This window comes from Rhinolophus ferrumequinum, chromosome 13 (assembly GCF_004115265.2).
Source record: "Rhinolophus ferrumequinum isolate MPI-CBG mRhiFer1 chromosome 13, mRhiFer1_v1.p, whole genome shotgun sequence".
In the NCBI taxonomy this organism is placed as follows: Eukaryota; Metazoa; Chordata; class Mammalia; order Chiroptera; family Rhinolophidae; genus Rhinolophus; species Rhinolophus ferrumequinum.
In genome coordinates this window covers 2979394-3003516 of record NC_046296.1, presented here as the reverse complement: position 1 = coordinate 3003516, position 24123 = coordinate 2979394, and the positions used below count along the sequence as shown (strand labels likewise).

At 43.7% G+C, this 24123-nt stretch overlaps 1 protein-coding gene across 27 annotated transcripts in view; it reads left to right on the top strand.

Annotated features, from left to right (window-relative positions):
• The window catches only part of MAP4K4 (mitogen-activated protein kinase kinase kinase kinase 4), a 184406-nt gene that overhangs the window by 141632 nt on the left and 18651 nt on the right, over positions 1-24123 (top strand). For 2 of the 27 annotated variants that reach the window (XM_033124260.1, XM_033124265.1), the window contains exons 13-24: positions 8179-8340; positions 11106-11192; positions 11778-11993; positions 12940-13101; positions 15706-15939; positions 16879-16985; positions 18364-18515; positions 19209-19306; positions 19867-19875; positions 21210-21385; positions 21882-22002; positions 22992-23183. In XM_033124260.1, the coding sequence (XP_032980151.1) occupies positions 8179-8340; positions 11106-11192; positions 11778-11993; positions 12940-13101; positions 15706-15939; positions 16879-16985; positions 18364-18515; positions 19209-19306; positions 19867-19875; positions 21210-21385; positions 21882-22002; positions 22992-23183 (1716 nt within the window). The remainder of the gene's footprint in view (positions 1-8178; positions 8341-11105; positions 11193-11777; positions 11994-12939; positions 13102-15705; positions 15940-16878; positions 16986-18363; positions 18516-19208; positions 19307-19866; positions 19876-21209; positions 21386-21881; positions 22003-22991; positions 23184-24123) is intronic. The other 25 variants (XM_033124270.1, XM_033124271.1, XM_033124266.1 and 22 more) reach the window with 22 other exon arrangements.

The window sequence follows — 24123 nt, the reverse complement described above, 5'->3', positions numbered from 1 at the left end:
GTTTTTGAACATGTTACATATTTAACTAAGTTTCCTGTTTCCTAGTCTGTACTTCTTTATTTTGACCTCAGAGAAACTGAAATTATTGGTAAAAGCAAGGTACATTTGTCTGTGGTTTGTTGTGCTACTTTTAGTAAGCTTCAAAAAAAAAAAAAAGAAAGCAAACTTCTTAGGGGAAGATTTGTTTTTAGAAAGCCTACGGTGCCATCATGACAGCACACTTTTTAAAAAAATAAACGGTGCATAAATGATATTTTTAATATAGGTAGGAGTCAAAATCAAACTTTTCATTTGAGGTTAGACCTTATTCTTTTCTTAAAAAATAAACCATAAAAGGGAAAGCACCATCCCCTCTCTTCCCAGTCTTGCTCTTTTGTGGAAATGACGCCATCCATGCCTGTGCTCTGTAGACTGTAATGCTGGCCATTAAATCCGGTCAAGAACGCCACTGAGCAGCCACGCCATTTTTTCAACTTGTTTCTCCCTTTCTGTTCTTGATCACTGCTGATGGGATATTCAGGATTCCCCTATCTCAGAATCTTTCTGCAGGTATTTAAAAAAATAATCTTGTTATGATCTTCCCTTTCAAAGCTTTTAGCCCTGAAGTTACCGTCATCACTTTGTGGTTTGGGGGCACCTGCTCCCCTCCAGTGAGGGCGTCAGCGTTAGTGTGAGCCCAGCACTTTCTTTGCTTTGCTGCTGCTTCTACCCTAGGACACACGGTTACATTCGTTTCTATCATTTCTACAAATTCCAAAGTGACTAAGGTTTTAGAGAAGTGGGTGGAAGTGGAAGCAAAAGGAAAACGAGAAAAATGTATTTTTTTAAATATATAAAATAGTGTATATTGGCTTGTAAAGTGACTTTAACCAGAGACTAAAATTTATTATTTAATTACATTTTTAGTTATCAATGCTCCTGCACCAAAGACACTGTCACTATAATGTCGTGCTCAGTTTTTAGAAATCCGTTAGGGTTATCAAGAAAGAAAAAGTTTTCTATATTACAGCTTACCCCTCTACAGACCATCTTATTCTATAATCAGATTTAAGCTATTTAAAGAGGGTATAGAGAAAAAAGTTTTTCCGTGTGAAATGGGATTAGTCTGAAGCTAAATTGTAACACAAGGAAAACATAGACATTTCTAAGAAAAAAATGAGTAAGCTCTGCCGCGTGTTTGTTATATTTTTCTTGGTTATGAGATCGTGGAAAGAAGGCATCATGACAGCACACATGTCTGTCTGTCTCCCGCTTTCTCATTAGAAAACAGTCCATAAGTGATCTTTCTAATATAGATAGGAGTCAAAATCAAACTTTTTGAGCAAAAGTGAAGACTGTTTACCACAACAGTGATTCCATGCATTGGAAAGAAACAGGAACTGTGTCTTCACCCCTCCTTGTCTACACGAAGGCCCTTGGTTTGGCTGATCATTCGTATCTATGTGTTAGCACAGCTCCAGCTTTATTGTCTGCAGTGATCGCAGCCTCGGGCGTGCAGGTATTCCCTCTGGCCCAGGCGTCGCTCGCTGTGACGTCAGCAGCTTCCCTGTTTTACAGAGGATAGCTGTCTTATGTTTCAGAACTCCCTAAGTTCTTGTAAATTCTTTCCGTGCCCTAGTCTAGCATTTGGTTATATTTACAGTTAAATTTTGTAAGAGTTAGTGTAATTCAGCAAATGTCGTTTGTTGCTTAAAGAAGAGGAAGAATTGCCTTTGGGAAGAAGCAAATTGTTTCTCTACTAAGGCTGCATCAGAATTTGGACTTACAATACGCGGGCATTATGTGTGTGCAGTAACATGAGTTCACGAGTTCCTGGAAATAGCTGAGTCTGAAGAATAGGCTGGTTTATTAAAGTCAGTTAGTTGCTGCTAAAGACTTACAGTGAGTCCAGTGGGGTGTGTTTAAATAGATGTCATAATTATCACTATGACCTATTTAGAAAAGTTTTTAGAATCGTGAGGTGAAAACATTGCTTTTAAATACCAAATTAGAAAGGGAACTTAAAGATAGTTAAAGCATAGTTGGAAAAGTACATATTTACTCAGGCATACTTGGAAAAATTTATCTAATAAGGAAATCTCTTTATAACTTGAGAGATTTGGACATCACTTCATAGCATCATGCAGTTTCTTGATTTTTGTTTGATTTAGTTTTTAAAGAAAGAATGATTTAAGAAAATAATAATAACATTAGTTTGCAGATGCTTCAAGAGATTGTATTATGTGTGTCATTCTTAGCGGGGTAATCAGGAAACGCATGCTTACTAGAATCTCCTAGGTTTTGTTATTTGAAATCACAGGCATAAGATTAATCCAGTATTACTTAAGTGGTGTGGTATATATGCTTTATTTTTGGCCATTTTCTTTTGAGGTTCTTTTGCAAAAGGCCAGCTTTTCACATTAATCATCAATTAAGATATACTTACGAAGAGCTTTCTTTAACTTTTAATTATTCCCCCTCCCTCACCACACACACAAATTGAGGGCCTGTTCTGACTGCAGTGGTTTCTATGGTTAGTAGTTTAAATTCTTGCTCTTGGTCCCATTTACCATTGCAGATATTAGAGCATAATGTGGAAGGGGATGCAGTACTTGCCCTGTTCTTGCCTTGGCCGTTGGCCTCCCTGCCATCTAGGACCTGCCTGGTGGGCTAGTTCTGGGCCACCTACCCGTTTCCACATTGTCTCGTGGACTTTTTAAAGGGATATGACTTATCTTCCCTACTTATCTTGGTGGAGAGGGGCCGTGTCTGGTTTATCTTCTTGTACTCATAGTGCTTAATATTTCTCAAGTGCATAAACCAGTCATTTGTAGTCCTAGATGTATCTCTGGAAAGAAAAGTCTTGTTGAAATTTATGCCTCTTCTTACTTGGACCTTTGGGCCTGAGATCTCTAATTTCAGTTCCAGAATCACCTTAAAGTACTTTGAAGGAGCTTATCAAATATCTGAGGCATAGACAGCATGTTGTATAAAGTATGCTACACTGTGCAGACCTAACAATCATTGTTCAAGCCTTTCTGTGCTTCCTAGGTGATGTGGAAAAGATGGCTTTCTGATTTGAGTGGATTCCGTAGGACCTAGCGATAAGCATGGATTCTTGAGTCTTGACTCAGATGCTAAATGTTGGAGATAAAACCACAGCAGATTTTGTCTAGGATGTCATGTGCTGGGTATGAGGGTTAGATTTACAATTCCAAACAGCATTTATTGTGATCCGTGCTGGGGTGGGGGAGGGAGGGATGAGTGAAACAAGATCGCTGCTCTCAAGAAGCTTATGTTCCAGGGAGCATGTTGATCTAGTAACCATGAGGGCGGTGTTTCGCAGGAAACAAGAGCCTTCCAGAGGTTTGCATTTAACAGTTGACATCATCTGTTTTTGCCTGTCCCTGTTTGTAACAGGTTTGCTTACTGTTACTTTATGATGTGCATTTTGAATTAAACTTATTATAATAATTTAAATTATTTTAAGTAAATAACTACATGAGAATGTAATCATTGATTTTGGAAAACAGTTGAACAAAAACAACTTGGAGCTTACTGACTTTCATTGAGAAATCCCAGTGAAATGACTGAAAAAACAAAAATGGTATAAACGACAGGACAATGAGAAGAAGAAAGGAAATAAAATTGTGTAATTAGCACATGGAAGAGTAAAGACTGGAACAAGGCTGATACCACAAATTCCTCAAAATGGGAGGTGGCAGGTGGGGCCAAAAGCATAGGTAGATCTGTGGAGCAGGCAGACCCCCACCCCATGCAGCCAGGCTGCTCGGACACCTCCTCAGCAGGAGCAGGTACAGGTGAGCGACAAGTGAGTGACAGAGACACAGAACGGGGAGAAATCAGGCACAACTACAACCGAAAACGGGGCATTAAGTGACAATCTGAGTGAAATCAGTGTGACTGCAAGCGCGCCCACCTCCCCCAGGTCCCTCGTGCTGGCAGCCACCTCCTTCTCCTTGGTTGGCAGCCACCGTCTCCCAACCAAGGCAGGGTATTGGGGGGGGTTCTCACAATAGCGCGGATTCCCCCCGGAGATAGTGGCCAGCCCAAGGGAGCCGGGAAATGGGTATGGGTTGTGGGCAGGGCCTGTGATGCCCCTGCCCTCCTGTGAGCCAGCCCTGATTCTGGTTCCCTCCTCTCTGCTGTTCCTCTGCAACTTCTGTTTCTTCTCTGGAGACATCGTGGAAATTTGAATCGCGAGGCTGGTTTGAGTCGGGTGCTGGACCACACCTGGGCTAGCAGCTGAGTGGCAGCCAGTCGTTTCTCCCGGACGTCAGCCTGGCAGCACCAGGGCTCTAAGGAAGGTGTTTCTGATTACAGCCAGGGCGTCGGCAGACTTGGAGACAGGCTTCAGATTTTTTTTTTTAAATTATATATATATATGGTAACAAGAACAGAAAAAGCAAGTACACCCCATGGCTTTTCTTCTGTGTGATACCATGGAGCTAAGTGGCACTGTACTTCAACGGCATTCCTCACAGTTCTGTCGCCTGCGGCATGGTGTGTAAGGAAATGGCAGCAGGCGTGTCCGTGAGGCGGTTTGCAGGTGTGGTTGTGGTCCGTGGCATTATTTAGAGCAGGGGCCTTGAAAGGTTGTACTCATGCATCCCATCATTAAAAAAAAATTGATCATGTAATGTGACAGAGATACTGCCACTTATACACTGTTGTACTGACTGTGGACATTATGAAACATGCAGAAATAGCTATCTGAGAAGGGTGAGCTGCAAATATAAAGAAATACAAGTTCAAGTTTTTCCTTCCTTTTTTCCCTCCTATACTTCAATTGACTGTTGCTCACTTTTAGAGACAACTGATGCAGAGACACAGCATCTCCATTCTTCACTTCCCTCCTTCTGTTCATCTTTGAATGTCACCGCATCCGGGCACACTCCCAAGGGGGGAGGCCAGGAAGGGTAGAGCCCAGACCTTTCCAAGAGGAATGATTCTCTTAACAGTTTGCTGCTTATGAGACTTCAAAAACAATTTTTCCCCCTCAGACACCAATGATCGACTTCTTCCAAAACTTATCCAAACTCCGCACCATGAATGGATTTCCAGTACAGACTGCTTCTTCCCACCCCCACTGCGCACTTTGACAGGTCAGGAAACTGAGGCGCATAGAGGGGAAGTGGTTTATGCCAGGACAGTTGAGTCAGGACCAGAACCCCGGCCCTTGAGTCATTTCTGTCCTCTTTCTAGGATTCCATGGTGGCCACACTAAACCTTCTCAGAACCCATTTAACACATTTTGACCACTTTGTTATCTGAAAGGTGTAAAATTCAGTGTATGGGATCCTTAGCCTCTTCTGACCTGTTCACATTATTCTGATTGGCTTGGAACTTGAATTCTCTTGAAGCTGAGGGGGAATCTTCAGGGCATAGACACTGGTTGCCTTTCTTCTGTTTTTCTTCTTCTGTTTTCCTTCCGTCCGACTGACTTTGAGGGAAGTTGTTTCTGTGTCCATGTAGGAAGTTCTCCGCCTCCCTTTGTTGCGATTTTGGGTTCTGTTCTTTCTTCCAGAGGTGGGGCCCTTCTTACCTAGCCTTCCAGGTGTTTGCTAAACCCAGTGTATTCTAGCAGCTCATTCCTCTTTTACAAACCTGGAAGTGTCCGGACTGTTGCTGGCTTCACCCAGGATTGTCCTTGAGCACCTAAGCAGCACCGAGTCTCAGTAAAAGTGGTAGAGTGCTCGTCACCTTGCTCGCTCCCGAGGACCGAAGCTTCCAGAAGCTTCCATGTAGTTTAAGCTTTAAAGCTGATTGAATGAGAGAGGTTCTTTGCAGGTCAGCCTCAGGTTTATTAGAAGGCTTTTTTGTTTTACTTTTCATGTATTTTTACTGAAAAAATAAAAGTTCAAAAGATGTTTTCCTTGGAAAATGCAGTTAGCTGGGAATATCTGAAGGAATGAAATAATGTCTATTTAAAGCAAAGAAATTTTTCTGTTCCCCAATTGGCAAATTAAAATTATTATTATTTTTTTGCCAGTGTTAGAAAAATGGTTGTGTTCTCAGCAACTGTATATTTGTTGTAAGTGATGTAGTGGTGAAAACCAGTCTGGTTTTTTGCTCCTGTATAGAAAAAGCATAGATATAAAATAAAAGATCTTCACTTAATTTGCCCTGAAGGGGAAAGGCTCCAGGAACACTGCTTACATGCAAATCTCAGATTTCTTACTTCAGATTTCTGTGTTGTGTTGTTCGTGAAGTCTGGGGTGGGGGAGGTGGTTGTGTTTGTTTTGTGTCCTGGTAGCTAATTTTTAAAACCAAAGCCTCCGGCTCCGAAGGGTTCAGGGCAGTGCATAGGGCTGGGGCTGTGCCCACTCCCTCCTGGCCCTGAGCGCAAACCACACAGAAAAAATCGCATCGGAGCAGAAAGCCCAGTTTTCGTGGTTTAGAATAGACTCTACTATCTTATTTTTCTGAGACTTAAAAAAACAAAGTATAAGGGCATTAAGCCAGCAAGCACCAGGCAGCAAGTGCATTGTATGGGGGCACTTAGGTGTTAGAATTTAATGACGATGCCATAGCCGGTAAAGTTGTAGTTTGTAAACACCAGGGCCAGACACGGTTCTTTTCATGCCCACCTCACCCATGGGAAATTGGTGAGTTTTGTGTTCTGAATTCTAGGAGCAGACAATGGGGAAACTCCAAAACACGAAATGTAGGGAATAAGAGAGAATGTGGGGCCAAAGTCTGACTCAGAACTTCACTGCGAATAATGATGATGTAGTTAGTTCTCAACGGAGAGACCAGATACTAGGTAATCCTTTCCATCCAGTTATTCCACATGTAAGACGGTTCTTCACATTTCTCAGGAAGGCGTTTTTGAGTATCTCCCTGCACATTGAATGCTGGTTGAGGGTTAGGGAGAAACCCAGAAGGAATACGTAACTCTTAAGTACTTCCTTTGTGTAGTAACATCCCCAACTGCTCGACCCCAAACTTCCTTGTTTGTTTAATAGTTCATCTCAGGGTCACATTAAAGTTTGTGGGGATAATGTCAGTTCCCTGTATCCTGAGAAATCCGATGGCTGATTATTCTCTAGAGCTGTGCTGTCCCATCCAGTAGCCCATGTGACTATTTAAATTAACTCTAATGAAACAAGATAAAAACTCAGTTTCTCAGTGGTACTAGTCACATTTCAGGTGCTTCGTAGTGAGGGGCTACTGCACTGGGCAGCATTTTCATCATCAGAGAGGACTGCTGGCCAGTGCCTGTCTAGAGCCTAGCACTTTTTTCATATTTATGGAAGAATTGGTTCATTTTATACTCTGCAATGCGGAAGTGCTTTATTGACAGACAGATGTCGAGCTGGGTGGGACAGCCAGCGCACAAGTGCCCCGCCTGTCACATTGCTCTAGACCGTGGGATCACATAGAACAGACTGGCTTAGGAAAGGCTGGCGGAGGGCGTGTGGTGATACTGTAGCACCTTTTGCACCTGCTGATGGGATGCAGGATGGTGTCTGGTTAACAGGAGAGGCTTACGAGGCAGAGCGGCCCTTCCAGCTGGAGGCCTGCTTAGCTGGTGACACTGGTCAAGTCACTTAACTTTTCTGAACCTGTTTTCTCATCATACCTGCTTCCTAGGTTTGTTATGAGAATGGTATTAGGTAAAGTGAGTGGAATAAGGAAAATGAAATACTTAGCACCGTGTGAGCTCAATGCATTGTAGGCCTGTGCTCAATCACAGTTTTTTGATATTCGTAGTCATGACTGTGGCATTTCTTATTCTTGTTGAGGCCCATTCCTGTCTTCCTGATATGTGCTGCTCCCCCGCCCTCAAAATCATCTCTCCTTTCTTTGCTCTATTTCTGTCCTCTTTATTCCTTTCTCTTCTTTTTACTTTGACTTAAGGGCCTTGGGCCACTCTGCAGTGATACTCAGGATTGTCCCCTCATTGCTGTGGCAGAGTGGAGAATGGGGAATAACTGATAGAAAAACAAGACCAAACCCTGTAGTGATTCAAAGAAACACAGCACCTTTGACCAGGAAGGTGGTACATGAGGAAGCTGGTACTTGCAGGCCCAGGGGCCGCTTGGAAATGATTGGCCAACAGAGACAGGGTCCACCAATGCGCCCTCGTTAGCATCGCCCTTTAACTGGTCAGCTACCTGTTACGAGAGCCATGGCTAGAACGTCCCTGCTGATGATCTGTCTTTGCTTACGTAGCAACAAAGAAGAGAGCGTGAAGCTAGAAGGCAGCAGGAACGTGAACAGCGACGGAGAGAACAGGAAGAGAAGAGGCGCTTAGAAGAGCTGGAGAGAAGGCGGAAAGAGGAAGAGGAGAGGAGACGGGCAGAAGAGGAGAAGAGGAGAGTTGAGAGAGAACAGGTTAGTTCACAGGGAACGTTCCAGCCATGAGTGAGTTTGTGAGTTGGGGTGATTGGGGCAAAAGTACACATGCGTGTGCATGCACGCACACATGTTTAAGGACATTAGAGATTTAAAAATGCTGAAACAACAATTGGAAGTGCACCAGTAAACTGAGTCTCTTGTCTTTAAAAATATATATATAAATTATTATGCTTCACAAACCTCTTAAAACCAGCTAAATGGTCTCCAAATAGTACGGTGGGTGAAGGATTTCTGAATACATCTTGGGTCTGGCATAAATGCTTCAAACCTCACCCAGCTGGATGATAATTAACCCTTTTTAAAAAGTGAAATTAAAAACCAACTATAAGAAATGTTGGCATATAATTCAGTACATACATATGTAGCATTAGAAAAACTAACAACATTGTTGTTTTGTTTAACCAAAAAAAAAATCAGGATTTAGTACTATGTATAGCATTTGGTAATGCCAGATAATAGTTGTCTTTAGAAATCTCTTAAGTTTCCTGAACCACCTGTGCAAACAGAATCGACTGCTTTTCGTTATCTTTGTGGTCAGAGCGAATCCCATTACCAGCCTGTCATGCCTTTGAGTGGATCATTCTTTGTTATGAGCTTTGAATAAAGAAAAAAAGTGATGAATGGGGACCAATTTAAATCATGCTTGAAATTCATACTTAAAATACTTAAAAAAAACCCCACAATTGTATTAACTTCCAAATTTGGTTAATCAGCTACTATATCCTTGATATTAATTATATGCCTCAGGTTTTCTGAGACTTGGGTCTTCATGCTTATCAGTTTTTCCTAGGAATTTAAGTGATATTCTTTATCTGTTACCTTATTGATATTATTGGCCAGTTAACTGATGTGTTTTTTTCACATTCTAATTTATACTTGGGGACCGCAAAGAGGAGAGAAACCATACACACTTTTAAAAATTAAATCACCTAGGGGTAATTCTCACAGTTTGATGGTGAGAAGATGGTATGAAAGTAATACTCAATCTTTATTGTTCTAATGGCAGTCGTTAGCTTTTGTGGATAGCAAGTATTCTTCACCTCTTCTTTTAAAAAATAGCGTCAGAATTCACTTTTATTCTGCTTTCCTCATTCTGTTACAAAATAATTATTGCCCCCTTGACAGCGGTGTAGGAAACATGTCATTTCTGCCTCAGTGTGCGTGTTTGTGTACGTGTATAATTGTACCCTGCGTGTTCATTGACTGTTAGGGCCTTTGTAATTTGGATCGATGTGAATTTTCCAGTTGTCCCTATGTTTTGAAGGCAGAAAACCAGTGAGGGGACTAAGTAAGTTATGGTTTAATTCTGTCTAGTTCAAAGAAGCGCTGAGCTGGGAGTCAGATTCCTTTCTCAGTCATTGCTGGGGACGCCACATACCACGCGGGCAGCCCTTGGCATAGCGTGTGTCGTGGAGGATTAGGCTTACATGCACCTCGGGAGCCCAAGGTGCAATCGGGCATTTGCCAGTGGCCTTGCAGACATGCTTTTCCCCACATTGGCTCTTTTTGGCTAAATTGCCTTTCTAAGGAAATTTATGTCAAATTTCTATTACCCAGCATTCTCTGAACCAGGATTATTGGCTAATTAACACTTTTGTTCAGCCCAGATCTATGGTTATTTTTATCTTAAGGTGTGCACTTTGGTATGAGTGGATGGCCAGCAGTAGACACTAAAGAAATTTCCTGAATTTCAGCATAAATTTGCCCTCACAGACCCCATAGTCTACTCCCCTTCTAGAGTAGTTAGCTTTCTTCCCTGTTGAAAAGGAAGGAAACTTCTTTTGTCTGTAAAATGTTTCATTCTTTTCAGTTATTTTATATCTCATATTTGCGCCTCACAAGATGTCCTGAGAGTGTGGGAGAGTATTCTTGGTGCTCATTTCTCAAATGAGGAGACAGAAAATCGGAGCTTGAGGGCTTGCTAGAGGTTGTAGGTTGAGGTCACGTGCTTTCCCAGGCCTTTAAATATACATGCAGCTTCAAGGTTGATTCTTTCCTCTTTACATAACATATTGTGGATGTGTTTACCTGTTTTCATTAGTTTATCATTCTCTTCCCATTGGAAGTAAGTCACGCCCACCCCCTCCTTTCTCTCTGCCCGCGCGTGCGCACACACACACACACACACACACACACACACTCACACTCACACACACTACAGTGAGAAGAGCCTGGACATATTCACTGCTGAAAAGTCACCTGAGTCTGGTGCTCCCAGACCATGACTTTTCAGAATGTAGTTATTCCAGGTATCTTCTGTATCATCGGAGAAAACACAAATCGTGTTTGTTTTAATGTTAAACAGGTTTTAGTTTGGGATTTTAAAAGTTAGCATCCTACACTTGTTATAAATAATGACTAATATGCAGATATTTATTAATGAGAACCCTCTGGTTTCCTGTCTAATTAAACTCTTGATTTCTCCGGAGTCTGCCATCCTAAGAGGAACTTCACAGTTCTTTAAAACCCTACATTTGTGTGTCACAGCTGTGTTCTCACAGAAAAACTTTCAGACATCTTGGTTTGTACGACTGGAGTGCATGTCATATTTTAGACTCTAGATCTCAGCAGCGAATTTGAAGCTATTGGGAAAACTCTTAGCAACAGATTTTGTTAGATGTCATCACTAAGTGAATTACCACTAAAGACGCCTGGGGCAGATGGTTCTCGGTGCTCCATTCAGGAGGTTCTGATGCTTTCCTTTTGGCTAAATTGATTGCTGGGTAATTTCTGTGTGACAGGAGTATATCAGGCGACAGCTAGAAGAGGAGCAGCGGCACTTGGAAATCCTTCAGCAGCAGCTGCTCCAGGAGCAGGCCATGTTACTGGTAACGCCCCGTATCTGTCTTGTTCTGTAGTGCCAGGGCTCGTGTGTCTCCCCCTCCCCTGAGCTGGACGTAGCCGTGGTCGCCACCACACCATTTTGGTTAGTGCTGTGGGCTGACAGGCTCAAGTGGAGACGTCCTCTGTGGTCCTACTGCTTGGGGCACATTTCCAGGTGGCTTTTATTTACTTATTTCCTGTTCATAACTTAACTGTTCTCGTTTGGTAGATAGACAAGGTTTTGAACAGAAGTTGGCATTCAGTGAACAAACCAGAATGCTACGGGCTGAAGGTTCAAAGCACTTGCCATAGGATTTTTACATAGTTTAAGTACCTTTTGAAACCACCGAAACCAATGACATTTAATTCAATTCTCTCTCTGTCCAGTGATATTATGGCTAGCAACAAGCTGTCAGATTTTTCCACAGGTAATATGCTATTTGAAATCCTAGCCATTTTGCTTTGTTATAAAACAAGGGAAGGAAAAAAAAAAAAGCATGGTCTTTAAAAAGAGTTGAGAGAGTGACTCTGGAGAAGAGGTGCGCTCTGCAGTGGCCCGTAGATTCAGTGTTCTCCTCTCCCTCTCCAAGGAGTGCCGATGGCGGGAGATGGAGGAGCACCGGCAGGCAGAGAGGCTCCAGAGGCAGTTGCAACAAGAACAAGCCTATCTCCTGTCTCTACAGCACGACCACCGGAGGCCGCACCCACAGCTCCCGCAGCTCCCGCAGCACCCGGATCGGAGCAAGCCCAGCTTCCACGCCCCAGACCCTAAGCCCCACCACGAGCCCGCCGACCGCGCTCGAGAGGTACCTGCTTCCTGTGCTGCTCAGACACTGACCGTGGGATGCCCCCCTCCTGACAGCTGTCTGATATTAGTGCTGGGGGGGCTTAACACCTTGCTGCTGACCCCCACACCCTGGGTTTTCTAGCTGAGAAGTGAGGGATCTGTCCAGCATCTCTTACCTAGTGAAGTGTTTTGTCCGTGGAGGACCAGCATGTCTCCGCTGACCAATCTCAGGTGAAGCGAACACTAAACCAAACAGAAAGGGACGATTGAGGGACAGAATGGGTCTTTAAAATGTAAACGAGGGGCATGTGGCGTGGCTGACTACTTTCCTGCCGTGAGCATGAAGTACGCTGATGGCCTGATTTACTGACTTTTTGGTGATGGTGATTTGTGACAGAACTGGTGCCTCAGTGCCCCAGAGCCTCCCAGTGAGGATGTGGCAAAGCGGTCGCTGTTCAGGGGTCCTACCGTTAGGAAGATAGGGATCGGCCTCCAGAGGACACTGAGTCCTGGCCAGTAGGTGGCGATCTGCCACTGTGTCTGGCTCCCAGAGAGGAGATTCTGGGACCAAGTGTTCTGCTTGTTGTGGAATGCCTTTCTTTTTGGTGGAAGGAAATGTGTTTGGGATTTCCTGATGATAATTCTTTAATTTGTTGGTTTAGTTGGTTTTGACAGATTAACTTGGTTTTCTAGTTTATCATCTAGAATTCTTGCCAGGAGGAGATTTTAAAGGGTGCTTCTCTTTTTCTCCTAAGTATTTCTTTATTCTGCATCAAATCCTATTCCTGGTTTACTTGTCTCTCCCCGACCCTCTCACCGCCCCCCCAGCTACCCCTCTCTTTTCTTGTTTTCTTCAACTAGAAAACAGGAAATTTCTCTTTAGAGTCAGTCCACTGCCAGGCTTTCTCGGGTATCTGCTTTTCCCTTACTAACACTGAGTTCTGTCTTCTAATTCTCTGATGCAGGTGGAAGATAGATTTAGGAAAACTAACCACAGCTCCCCTGAAGCCCAGTCTAAGCAGACAGGCAGAGTATTGGAGCCACCAGTGCCTTCCAGATCAGAGTCTTTTTCCAATGGCAACTCCGAGTCTGTGCATCCCGCCCTGCAGAGACCAGCCGAGCCACAGGTAGCAAGCGGCATCCAGCCGGCTGTGGGTGGAGGAGACGCACGTGATAGCTCCTGAGCCACGGGCTTGCTTGTCCTGTCCTCGTTTCCGTGTGTCACCACATGTAAAAGAGAAGGGGTCAGCAGGACTGAGTTTAGACTAACTTAAAGAGGACGGAGCCTCATTGGTAGGGGAGAGAAGGATTTTTCTTTTAAGACTTCTGTTGTATTTATTAAGAATTCTAGATTCAGTGATTTCTTCCTTTAGTCTAACTTTTTGCCTTCCCTAACTGAGGTGTTCATAGATAAGTGCCTCCTTATTCTAATACAAAGATATGTCAGTTTTGTTTTAGGAAGGTAGTATCATAAGTACATAGAGGGAGAACCAGACCTTTTTCTTAACCTGTGGTCCTTTGCTTCTGGCCACTTCTGGGAGTGGACTTTAGAAAGCCAACGACTTCCCTGAAATTCCATGTAGAAGTTTTTGGTTTTGTCCAAAGGTGCATATTTTTCTAGGAAAAGGGCCCTTTAAAAGATTCTGAAAAGGTTCAAAATCCAAATAAAGGTTATGATTCCGTGAGTTAGGTGTGGCTTTCCCTGTAGTAGGTCAGAGTCAAGGTCGTCAAGGTCACGAGCTCTCATTGGCCAACCACAGCCTTCTGCCCTGTCCAGGTGAGGCAGAGCCTTCTGGGCTGACTGCTGTGTGGTTAAGAGACCCTCTCTGCCGTCTGGAGAAGAAAGTAGACTGCAGAGGTTACCCACGTCAGAGATCTCAGAGATGCTTAAAACACCGACTCCAACTCTCTCAATGAAAATAAACAACTTAGACGTTTGCTCCTTTCAGCTGTGTTACCCAGAACACTGGGAATAATTTCTGAGGCTGAGTTTACTTGTCACTGATGTTTGCATGTACTAGGAGACAGAAGTTCACATGCTTGTGACAGAAGCAGCTGTGGTGCTCCGAAAAACAAATTCAGATGAGGATTTGAATGTGTTTTATAGTAAATAATCCCAGTATGAAGTAGTTTAAAAAAAAAAAAAAGAACAAGTTCTGAAGGAAAAGGTGTATGTGTGTGTGGGGGGGGACGGGTGTTGGGAGGTGGGAGGTGTTTACATGGGATCAGCTGCTTCTTGATTCACAGAAGAACTGACCACAGGCCAGTTGGCAGCTCCAGAGAGTGATGGTTGGAAAGAAAATGAAGCTGATGAGAGCAGGAGAGGGTAAAAAGGGAAAAAGAGAAGGAAGGAGGGACTAGTAGAATTGGTTTTGATGACACTCTCACAAGGAGTCCAGGATTAAACATTTTATTCTGAAAGTAAAACTTAACCCCCAAATAGAAATTTTTTATCTATTTAACCACTAACAGTGTAGAAAATAGGAGTTCCTGAGTTGTGTGGACCACTTTTTATATTAGTGACTAGTTAATGCAGTTCCTGGAAACAGCCACCGTTTTCTTCCTCCTGTGTGAAGTTGCTTTGGGCTGAAACATACACTTATGAAAACATGCTTTGGGGGGAACTTTTTATCAGGTAGGACTCTTTATTTTAAAACCCATTTTTAAAAATTACAGATAGTACTTTCTGTTCCATATTTTTTCCCCTGAAAATTTTAAACATTTTAGGCATCTGGGCTTATACCAGTCAATAACTGGAATTACACGACTCTCACCTAGAAATCATGGAATCATAAACCTGGAGCTAGTTCTGAATCTTGCTTTTCGAAAGGCTGACTCAGTTATGAATTGGTACTTCCAGTTTTCATTAAATGCATTATGTAATAGATACATAGCTGGAATTATATCAATTGTAATGTTGAACACATATTTTAAAATAGAATTGAAAGAAAGTACAGATTATTTCAGATTGTTTTCCCCGTTTAAAAGCAACCAGATAAACTCAGTTGACAAGTGATTAATTGTCAAGTAGAAGGAGACATTAGGGATTTATAGCAATGAATATTTCTAAAGAAATCATAGTTCTTTTTTTCATAACTGTTAATAGTATGAAGATGCATGGAGATCTAGGATTTGAGTGTTTTAAGACTTGGGAGAAGAAAAAGGAAAATTATTGGTGTATTTGAAAAGTTGACTGTTTTTAAGTTATTCTGTTATAGTCTGTCAAAACATGAGGGGTTTGTGTTTGCTCATTCAATGTGTTGTTTTGCTGTTACTTGGTCTGAAATCCTGCACTGCCAGGTAACCCGAGCGTGGATAGATAGGTCTGCATGTACGGCAGTGTATTCTTGTCATCTCTCTCCCTCTCTCCGCCTGTCCTCTCTGCCTCTACCTGCTCTGACATGGATGTGCATGCAGCACGTTTTCTCTCCTTTCAGGACAGGAAGGCGAGAAGCCTTTCTTAAAATTTTAAATCTTCATGTTTACTGCTGTCTGTAATGTTTGTCCGCATATTAAAAGAGTTTTCCTTATAAGTGTACATTTATTTTCTCCATGTTGTGTTCCCCAGACCATTTCTTCACTTAAAAGTATAACTGTTTTGCTGCCTGGCTTACCTAATACTGTAGCACCCCAGTTTGCACTACCCCAATTCCTGCTTTGAATTTGGTATTGACCAGAAAAGCGTTTTATGCAGAACGCATTGAATGTTTTGTGTTTTGTTTTCTCGTAAGGTACAGTGGTCCCACCTGGCATCTCTCAAGAACAGTGTTTCCCCTGTCTCGCGATCCCATTCCTTCAGTGACCCTTCTCCTCCCAAATTTGCACACCACCATCTTCGCTCTCAGGACCCATGTCCACCTTCCCGCAGTGAGGTGCTAAGTCAGAGTTCTGACTCTAAGTCGGAGGTACCTGACCCCACCCAAAAGGCTTGGTCTAGATCAGACAGTGACGAGGTGCCTCCAAGGGTAAGAAGCAGGAAGACAGACGTGTGCTGCTTTTTCCATTTTGTTATTTTTTAAAAAATAATTATTTTAATTAAGGGTATGGTGACTTCACCAGAATTAAGGGGCGATGAAATTTCAAAGGAACTTTTTACGGTGGGGAGAAAGGTCCATAGTTAGGCAATTACATTTAGCCAACAGCCAGTTTTTTAATGTTGTTGTTCACTGTATACATAAACACAAGGTAACATAATAATTTAAGAGTAAGTCTATAAATAATATGCTTCTAGAACAAACAGAATCAAATATGTATCAGCAGTTGTTTTATAACTTTACACAGAAGCTACAAATTATTTTGGAACATTAACCAGTACCAAAGTTTTCAGAAAAAGTCTTATAAAGAAGAAAACTAACATAAGCACGTCAAAGAAAATGATTTTTTTCTTTTTAAATTGAGGGACATTTTTGTTTTTGTTTTGAGTTTTTTTTTTTTAATTTTTTATAATTACTTAATGGTGAAATGAAAGAAAAAGGCACATTTTAGTTTATTTTTCCTCCACTTGGAATTTGCTTCCTCTGAATATTTTCTTGCTTCCTACCAGTCTTTGTTTCTTGCTGATCCATTTGCAGACATTGTTTGGTTTCTTTGAGCTTATTTTCCTGATTCTCACATCATCTCAGCAAAATGCTTTGTATGTCCCCTGCCACCAAACTTCAGTCCAAACATCATATAGGTGTTACAGAAGCCTAGAAGGGCTGTTTGTCCCGGCTCCTTTGATGCCTTTGACTAAATGTTCTCTTTCTTGTGTATCAGCGGAGGGCTGAGAAGGGTCAGGGATGGGGCGAGGTCGGTGATAGGAAGGCCGATGTAATTGGGACTGCTGTAAAAATATGTTTTGGTCTGGAAATGTATTTTTCTCCTCATATTTTCAAGAATGTAATTGCTGTATTTTCCACCCAAAGGTTCCTGTGAGAACAACGTCTCGTTCCCCTGTTCTGTCCCGTCGGGACTCCCCACTACAGGGCAGTGGGCCGCAGAGTAGCCAAGCAGGTCAAAGAAACTCCACCAGGTAAAACAAGGGAGAGGCTGAAGAACAGATTTCCGGCGCAGTCTCCTGCAGTCGTATGTCATCCGTTTTCATAAAAATGCCCACAAACAGGGACGTGCTGGGACAAAGAGGTGATCAGTTTGTAAAAGAAAAACGGCCATAAAATCCATTAACGTAAATCACATTACATTAATCTGGAGTGAAAAGAGTCTGAATCCGACTGTGTACACTGGCAGTTTTAAAATGAAAGCTAGCACCTGTTTTTGTAAGCGTAAGTGGAAGGAACAGCAGAAAAGGGGGAGCGGGCCTAAGAGACTTGTACCCTGAAGGAGCTTACTATCTAAATGGTGGCCTAAGGCCTCGGCAATGATGGGACTCACAAAAAGGCCGCTAAAGAAAGCCTGCGGTTGACATACAGTCTGCAGGAAACTGGTGAGTTAACCAAATAACAGTTTTAGATGCTAGTGCTGTTCCATCCTGTACAATAGCTATTAGCCACATGAGGCTACTTAGATTAGAATTTAACTTCATTTAAATAATAAAATTAGAACCTAACTTTCTTAGCGGCACTGGCCACATTTCAAGTGCTCCCGGCCCCATGTAGCCAGTGGCTCCCGTGTTACGGCTGTAGAACACTTTCGTCATCCCAGTAAGTCCCACTGACCAGTGCTGTCCTACTGGAAGAAGCAAAGGTCACTGTGTCGCCGTGTGGAATGTTTTGTGCCTGATCATCACTGATCCTCTGAAGGTACCTTTGTGCACACGGACCCTCAGTGTAACTTGAAGTAGTGACATGGCTGATAGCCCAGAAGCTGCAGGGAGCCGTCTTGGTCCTTAAATGGTCAGGGCGGACTGTGGGTTCCCCTGTGACTGGGTCTGTGCATCAGTTCTCACCCAGCAAACTGGTGCCCTGGGTGCGTGCCTGGCGGGGACACATCACAGCCCATCTGTCTGTCGTGTTTCCAGCACAGCACAGGCAAGGAACCCTGCATCAGTGTCAGTTCACGAGAAGGGGGATGGATGGCTGAGAGCAGCAGTCTGCAAACAGTATAATTTTGTGTGTAATTATATGTAAGTGGAATTTTTCATAGTAAGAAACTGAGTTTGTAGCTGTGACAAGAAATAATGACACTTCTAGACCAAACAGTAGCATTTCCTCTCACACCCGATGGCGATTTTGGGTCTGCTAATGGTAGAATATCAGTTAGCATTTTTGGTTTGTTAATATATCTGAGATAAAAGCCATGAATAATGTTGTTACAACTTTTGCTGAGCTGAATGTTAAATGCTGTTTGTAGGCTGTTTTTCTCATCATCCTTACATTTCATGCATGTGTTATCAGTTGATACTGCATCTTGGCATAATGTATTAGCGGTTCTCTCCTCTTCTTTTCCAACAGCAGTATTGAGCCCAGGCTGCTGTGGGAGAGAGTGGAGAAGCTGGTGCCCAGGCCCGGCAGTGGCAGCTCCTCGGGGTCCAGCAACTCGGGATCCCAGCCTGGCTCCCACCCTGGGTCTCAGAGCGGCTCGGGGGAGCGCTTCCGAGTGAGATGTAGGTTGCCTTTCCTTTCTCCTTTCCCTGTTAACCATGTTGGGCTATGATCACGTATTGGGAACCCTTTTCAATCATGGGAGCAGACCTGTAGTTATCACATAGCTGCGTATCACAAAACAATATTTCAGTACGGGCTGTTAGTGACACTAATTAATAGTCATCATAATGTTAATAATTAAAGAGTTAACTTTTGAGAGCTCACACACGCCCAGCACGGGGAGCACTTTGCATGCATTACCCCATGAGATATAGTTATTGTGTTCATTTTACAGATTACAGTAACTGCAATTTAGTGAGATTAAATAACTCCTTCAGGGCGACTAGCTAAATGTCTGAGCTTAGATGTGAACCCCCTTCTTTCAATATAGACTCCATCAATATTGACGTCAGTATTGGTTATTTCAACCTCCTCGTAATAGTAGGTTATCAAAATTCCCTCTCCTGTGTTATTGGCATAACATAAGAAGGTATTGTGAATATTAACTAGAGTGTGCTGCTGGTCTAAATAAGGAGTCAGAAGCCCTGGGGTCCAGACCTACATGTGGAGACCCTGCCATGAGTGGGGCTAAGAGAAGCGGGCAGGGGGGTGAGGGGAGGGAAACAAAAGGCGGGGTGGGCTAGGTCCGCTCTGGAGCACACACCTGGACGCTTACATGGATCCGCCTTTCTTGTCTGTCTTGAACTTCACAGCGTCATCCAAATCTGAAGGGTCTCCATCTCAGCGCCTTGAAAATGCAGTGAAGAAACCTGAAGATAAAAAAGAAGTGTTTAGACCTCTCAAACCTGCTGTAAGAATTGCACAAAATCAGTTTCACTTACTTCAAGCTTGAGTGAGGTCTTTCTATTAAAAATAACGTAGTTGAGAGGCGCCGTCCTTTCTGTGGGGCCCCCCCTCACAGATTTGAGGAATTATAAGGAAGCCATGAACCTCAGACACATTTGTGTCTCCCCACCCTAGTCATAAAAGGATACGAAAGAAGAGCCTTTTTGTCTCTTTGCTTAGCATTAACCTTTACGCATTCTTGATGAGTTGGGCGTTTATAATACTGGCTTTTAGAATAAATTGTTTTACATCACCTTCGTAAACTCACCTGTTATTTAAATTCTGCCTTTTGGTACCTGGATGGCAGTGTGACTGTTTCTCATACTTCTCCTTTAATCCCTGTTGCATTAACTGACCACGTGACTGCACACTGTGGACTTCTTAGCCTGTGAGAATGTTGGTTTCCTGCTTGATTGATTTCCGTGCTTCTCCTCTCTCCCCTTCTTTCTCCCGGGCTGCTTTGTGCTGTGCGTTCTTCATCACTGATGGTTTACCCGGCTCAATGGAACTGCTGCTGGACTGCAGGGTGAAGTGGTAAGCCCGCCGGGGAAATTCAGCCTCAGAGCAGTGACCTAACTGCCTTTTAAACTGAGCTTGTTTTCAACCTATGTTGCTTTTCTTTCTTCAACTTGCCTTTCTGTTCTTTTCTAGAATGAAAAACACTAAACTTTTGCTTCATGTTTTTAACAACAGAATTTGCTGCATGCATTTTTAAAGTTATTAAATAGAGCTTTTAAAAACGACTTCTTAAAAACCCACAGCTGTAGTCATAAAATAGTTAACAAGACTCAAGGTCCAATACTTGACCACTGCTATTTCAGAGGCTCAAGCTCAAAGAAAAGAAACATGTTTTCACTGTAGAGAAGAAGAAAAACTGTTGGAACTGGTAAAAAGAAAAAACGGAATAGCCTGCTTTATAAAAAGTCATTATTTTAAAATAAATCCCCAACTAGAAAGGTACACTTCAGACTTCTGTATGAAAATGTAGAATATAAATAATAATCACACTTGGAAACTATATTTGGATAATTGGCTGAGTCTTAAAATCTCTCAGTATAGAAGAGTAAAGGGAAATGAAGCCCTATTTGAATAATATCTTTTACTATGGATTTCTCCTCCCTCTGATGTTCATGTTTATTGGCACTACGACGGGATGTGGAGACGTGGGGACAGTGGGGACAGGGGAGCCTGCCCCATTTCCTGCCCACAGCAGCACACACTGCTACCACCCTGTCACTTCATGTGTCATGAACTGTTTTTATGAATGTGGCAAGTGGTTAATGGTTGAAGCAAGATGTGAATGATATACAGGTGCTCACTTCACTCTTTCACTTTTAGGTAGGTTCGAAATTGTTAAAAATAAAAGTTGGAGTTAAAAATAAAAACTTCACCAAAGACGTTCTTTAAGTCAGCCCTCTTTAACTAGAGTCTTGCTTTATGGATACTCTCCTTAGAAGATTTTTTCACAGAGGCAGATCTCTTTATAATAAACTCCAAGGACCTGTCTACGCACATTTGTTGATCTAGAATTTTATCTTACAGTTGAAAAAAATGCTGTCAGCTTATCATAAGCAGATTATTATGTTTTTTATTGTGAGATTTGAACTGTATATACCATCTTTGACTTCTTTTTGTCCTTTCTATATTTTTGTCTATCTTTTGACTTTTTTTGGTCTTTTCTACCAGAAGCTTTAAGGACCTACCTTTACATGATACTGGTAAATACTCTACCAAACAGTTTAACGAAACTGCTGTTGTGGCTCTTTTCTCCATCAAGTAGTCAGAACGAACATCTCCTCATTCTTTGCTGGTTTCTCCCACCCCCACCCCCAGCCTCGCCTTACTCTCTTTTTTCTCCTGTGCATCAGGATTTGACTGCACTGGCCAAGGAGCTTCGGGCAGTGGAAGATGTGCGACCGCCGCACAAGGTGACAGACTACTCCTCGTCCAGTGAGGAGTCGGGGACCACGGATGAGGAGGACGACGATGCAGAGCAGGAGGGGGCCGAGGAGCCCACGTCCGGAGCGGAGGACCCCAGAGCCGCGTCAGTTCTCGGTGTCTCTAGGGAGGATGAGTGTCCCCACTGGGCCTTGGCACTGGGAGCCAGTTTTTTCCTTAACCTTTCCTGAGAGTCCGTGAACATGTAACATGCAGGTGTCCTGGGGTCAGCGGCAGGCAGCCTTTGTGTTTTCCTTCTGCTCGTGTGTGTGTGCGCGTCAGTGCGTCTCCCCGGGACCCCCAGGACCCCCGCATGTGTTTCAGTTTTTACTTTTAGTTTGAGGACATGGTAAATGGGAAATTTCATTTCAGCGTAACTAAGTATCCATAAGTGTTCCTTCTGATTTTTTTGCTCAAGAACAAACTGTACCAGCAAGAAGTTCATTATTGAAGGGGAAACGCTAAGCATTTGTTTTCCTTGAGAGAACTTTCTGCCTGGAGAGCTGACCTCACCTAATGACTCTGAGAGTGTGCAAATCTAAACAGAATGTCCTTAACTAATGGGACTTCTGGCCCTTCACCTCTGGGTTTTGTCGCAATAGGTCATCTCTGAATTTGAGCAATGGTGAAACGGAGTCCGTGAAAACCATGATTGTCCACGACGATGTAGAAAGTGAGCCGGCCATGACCCCGTCCAAGGAGGGCACTCTGATCGTCCGCCAGGTACCCGTGCCTTCGCTCCGTTGTTGGAGGCTGAGCTTCTGTAGTCATTAACCCACTTGCTCATTCACTCACTCATGCTGTTTCTACGCCATCGTCTGTTTTCATGTTGACAAGCCCCAGCGGGTAGAGTGGGCTAGGGCGGCAGGTGCGTGCTGCATGCGACAAGGTGGCCAGCCGTCTGCACCCCACATCGCTGCTCCTCTGCATGTCTTGCGACGGCCCTCATTCAAGCAGCACGCTGAGTCTCAGTCTGTGTCTGATAGAGAAGCCGCAGGGTCCTGGGCAGGCTTGTGGCGGAAGATGGGGCTGGTCTAGCGGCCTGTGCCCCTGCAGAGAGCGCTGAGCTCTGAGCCCGGCAGCACAGGGAGGGCCTCGGGCAGCAGCAGGGCCGGGAAGTCTCTGGTGTGTTCCCCAATGTTAGTCTTCTCACTTGTTGACTATTAAATGTGTACCACCCAGTTGTGCTCAGATTGGATGATGGAGTTTTACAACTGTCTGTTCATGTCTCAGCTTAGCTGTGAGGAAAGCGATCGGCTTCTCATTTAAATAGAACAGGGCACCGATCTAGCATTTTGGACTTTCCCCTGAGTATGTCCCATGCTACGGGACGTGGGAAGAACATGGACGAGACCAGAATTCAAAGAAATGACAGGGTACTTTCTAGAGCTTCAGACAGAAAGATTTAAAAAGAAAAAACAAAAAGAAAAAACTCCTGGTGGTTTTGGTAACAGCGGCCGGTGTGGCAGGAGAACCTGGGCGGACGCTCGGGTCCTGTGGCCAGCAGATGAGGTGGCTGAGCCCCAATGGCTGCACTGTGGCGTTCAGCAGGGCAGTGGCAGCGATTCCGGCCAATGTCGTCCGACCTTTCCCTGCTGATGTAGCAGCCTGGAAAGTCACACAGCAGCACCCAAAGCAGAGTCAGTTATCAGTAGGTCGTAGGCCATTTCAGCAGCGCTTGAGCGAGACCAGTGTGCCTGTTTTCTCTGCAGAGTACAGTTGACCAAAAGCGTGCCAGCCATCATGAGAGCAATGGCTTTGCCGGTCGCATTCACCTCTTGCCAGATCTCTTACAGCAAAGCCATTCCTCCTCCACCTCCTCCACTTCCTCCTCCCCATCTTCCAGCCAGCCGACTCCCACCATGTCCCCACAGACACCCCAGGACAAGCTCACTACTACTGAGGTATGTCTCGCACCACAGCTGGCTGCTCTCCTAGGGTTAGACCACTGCCTAGTCGCTAGTGTGCAGAGGAGACCTTCCCACCCGCTTTCTTCTGTCACCTGCCCTCCCCAGCCCCACGTAACATGCTCCAGACCTGCATACAAACCCCTAACCTAGACCAAGCGCCCTCCGGACTTGCCGGCTCACGGTTTCTTCTCCTCTAGATGAGTGTAGCTGCATGGCTTTCTGTATTCAGTTTATTTTTTTTTAAAGCCTGAATGAAATGATTGCTATATTCTCAGATCCGTTATATATTTGCTATGAAATTCTCGCAGTCCTTTGTGGAATCTGCCTTTTGCATTCTTTTTACTTAATAAATAAAATACAGAAAACTTTGGTTAAGCAGACTTGGCCTGATCTGACAAACTCGTTGTCCTGAGCAGGAATTTCCTTCAAACAGGGCTGGATTGTCTTTTTTTGAGAGGGGAGGGTGCGTGGGGGCTTGTGGGTTGATTACTCCTAATTGGTTTCTACCGACCCTGTTAAAAGGACTTCTTTCCTTGACATTTACAACCATTCAGAGTTTAAGAGGAGGCCAAATGCATTTCGGGGAAACCTAGAAAGTTAGGACGTTCAGCAAGAAGGGCAAAGGTCTGAGTGTGCTTTTAATTTCAAATGTGAGTGGGAAATCCTGCGTGCTCATTGGAAGGCTTGGCTGTGGCGCTCGGTCTGGGTGCCAGTCGGGTGAATCCCTTCTGTGGAACAGGGGCCCCCCTGCAGGGACAGTACACCTTGCCCACCCTGTACTGAGTGACCCAGTGATTTGGTTTCATGGGAGGTTTGGTTTCTATGCATTTGTCTCACAGTTGAAGGAGGCTGAAAGTGGCTTGTAGATCTAGCCAGTCGTGCTGATGTAAACACTTAACGGCCTGCTCCTACTTCGGTTTCCTTGTTAGAAAGG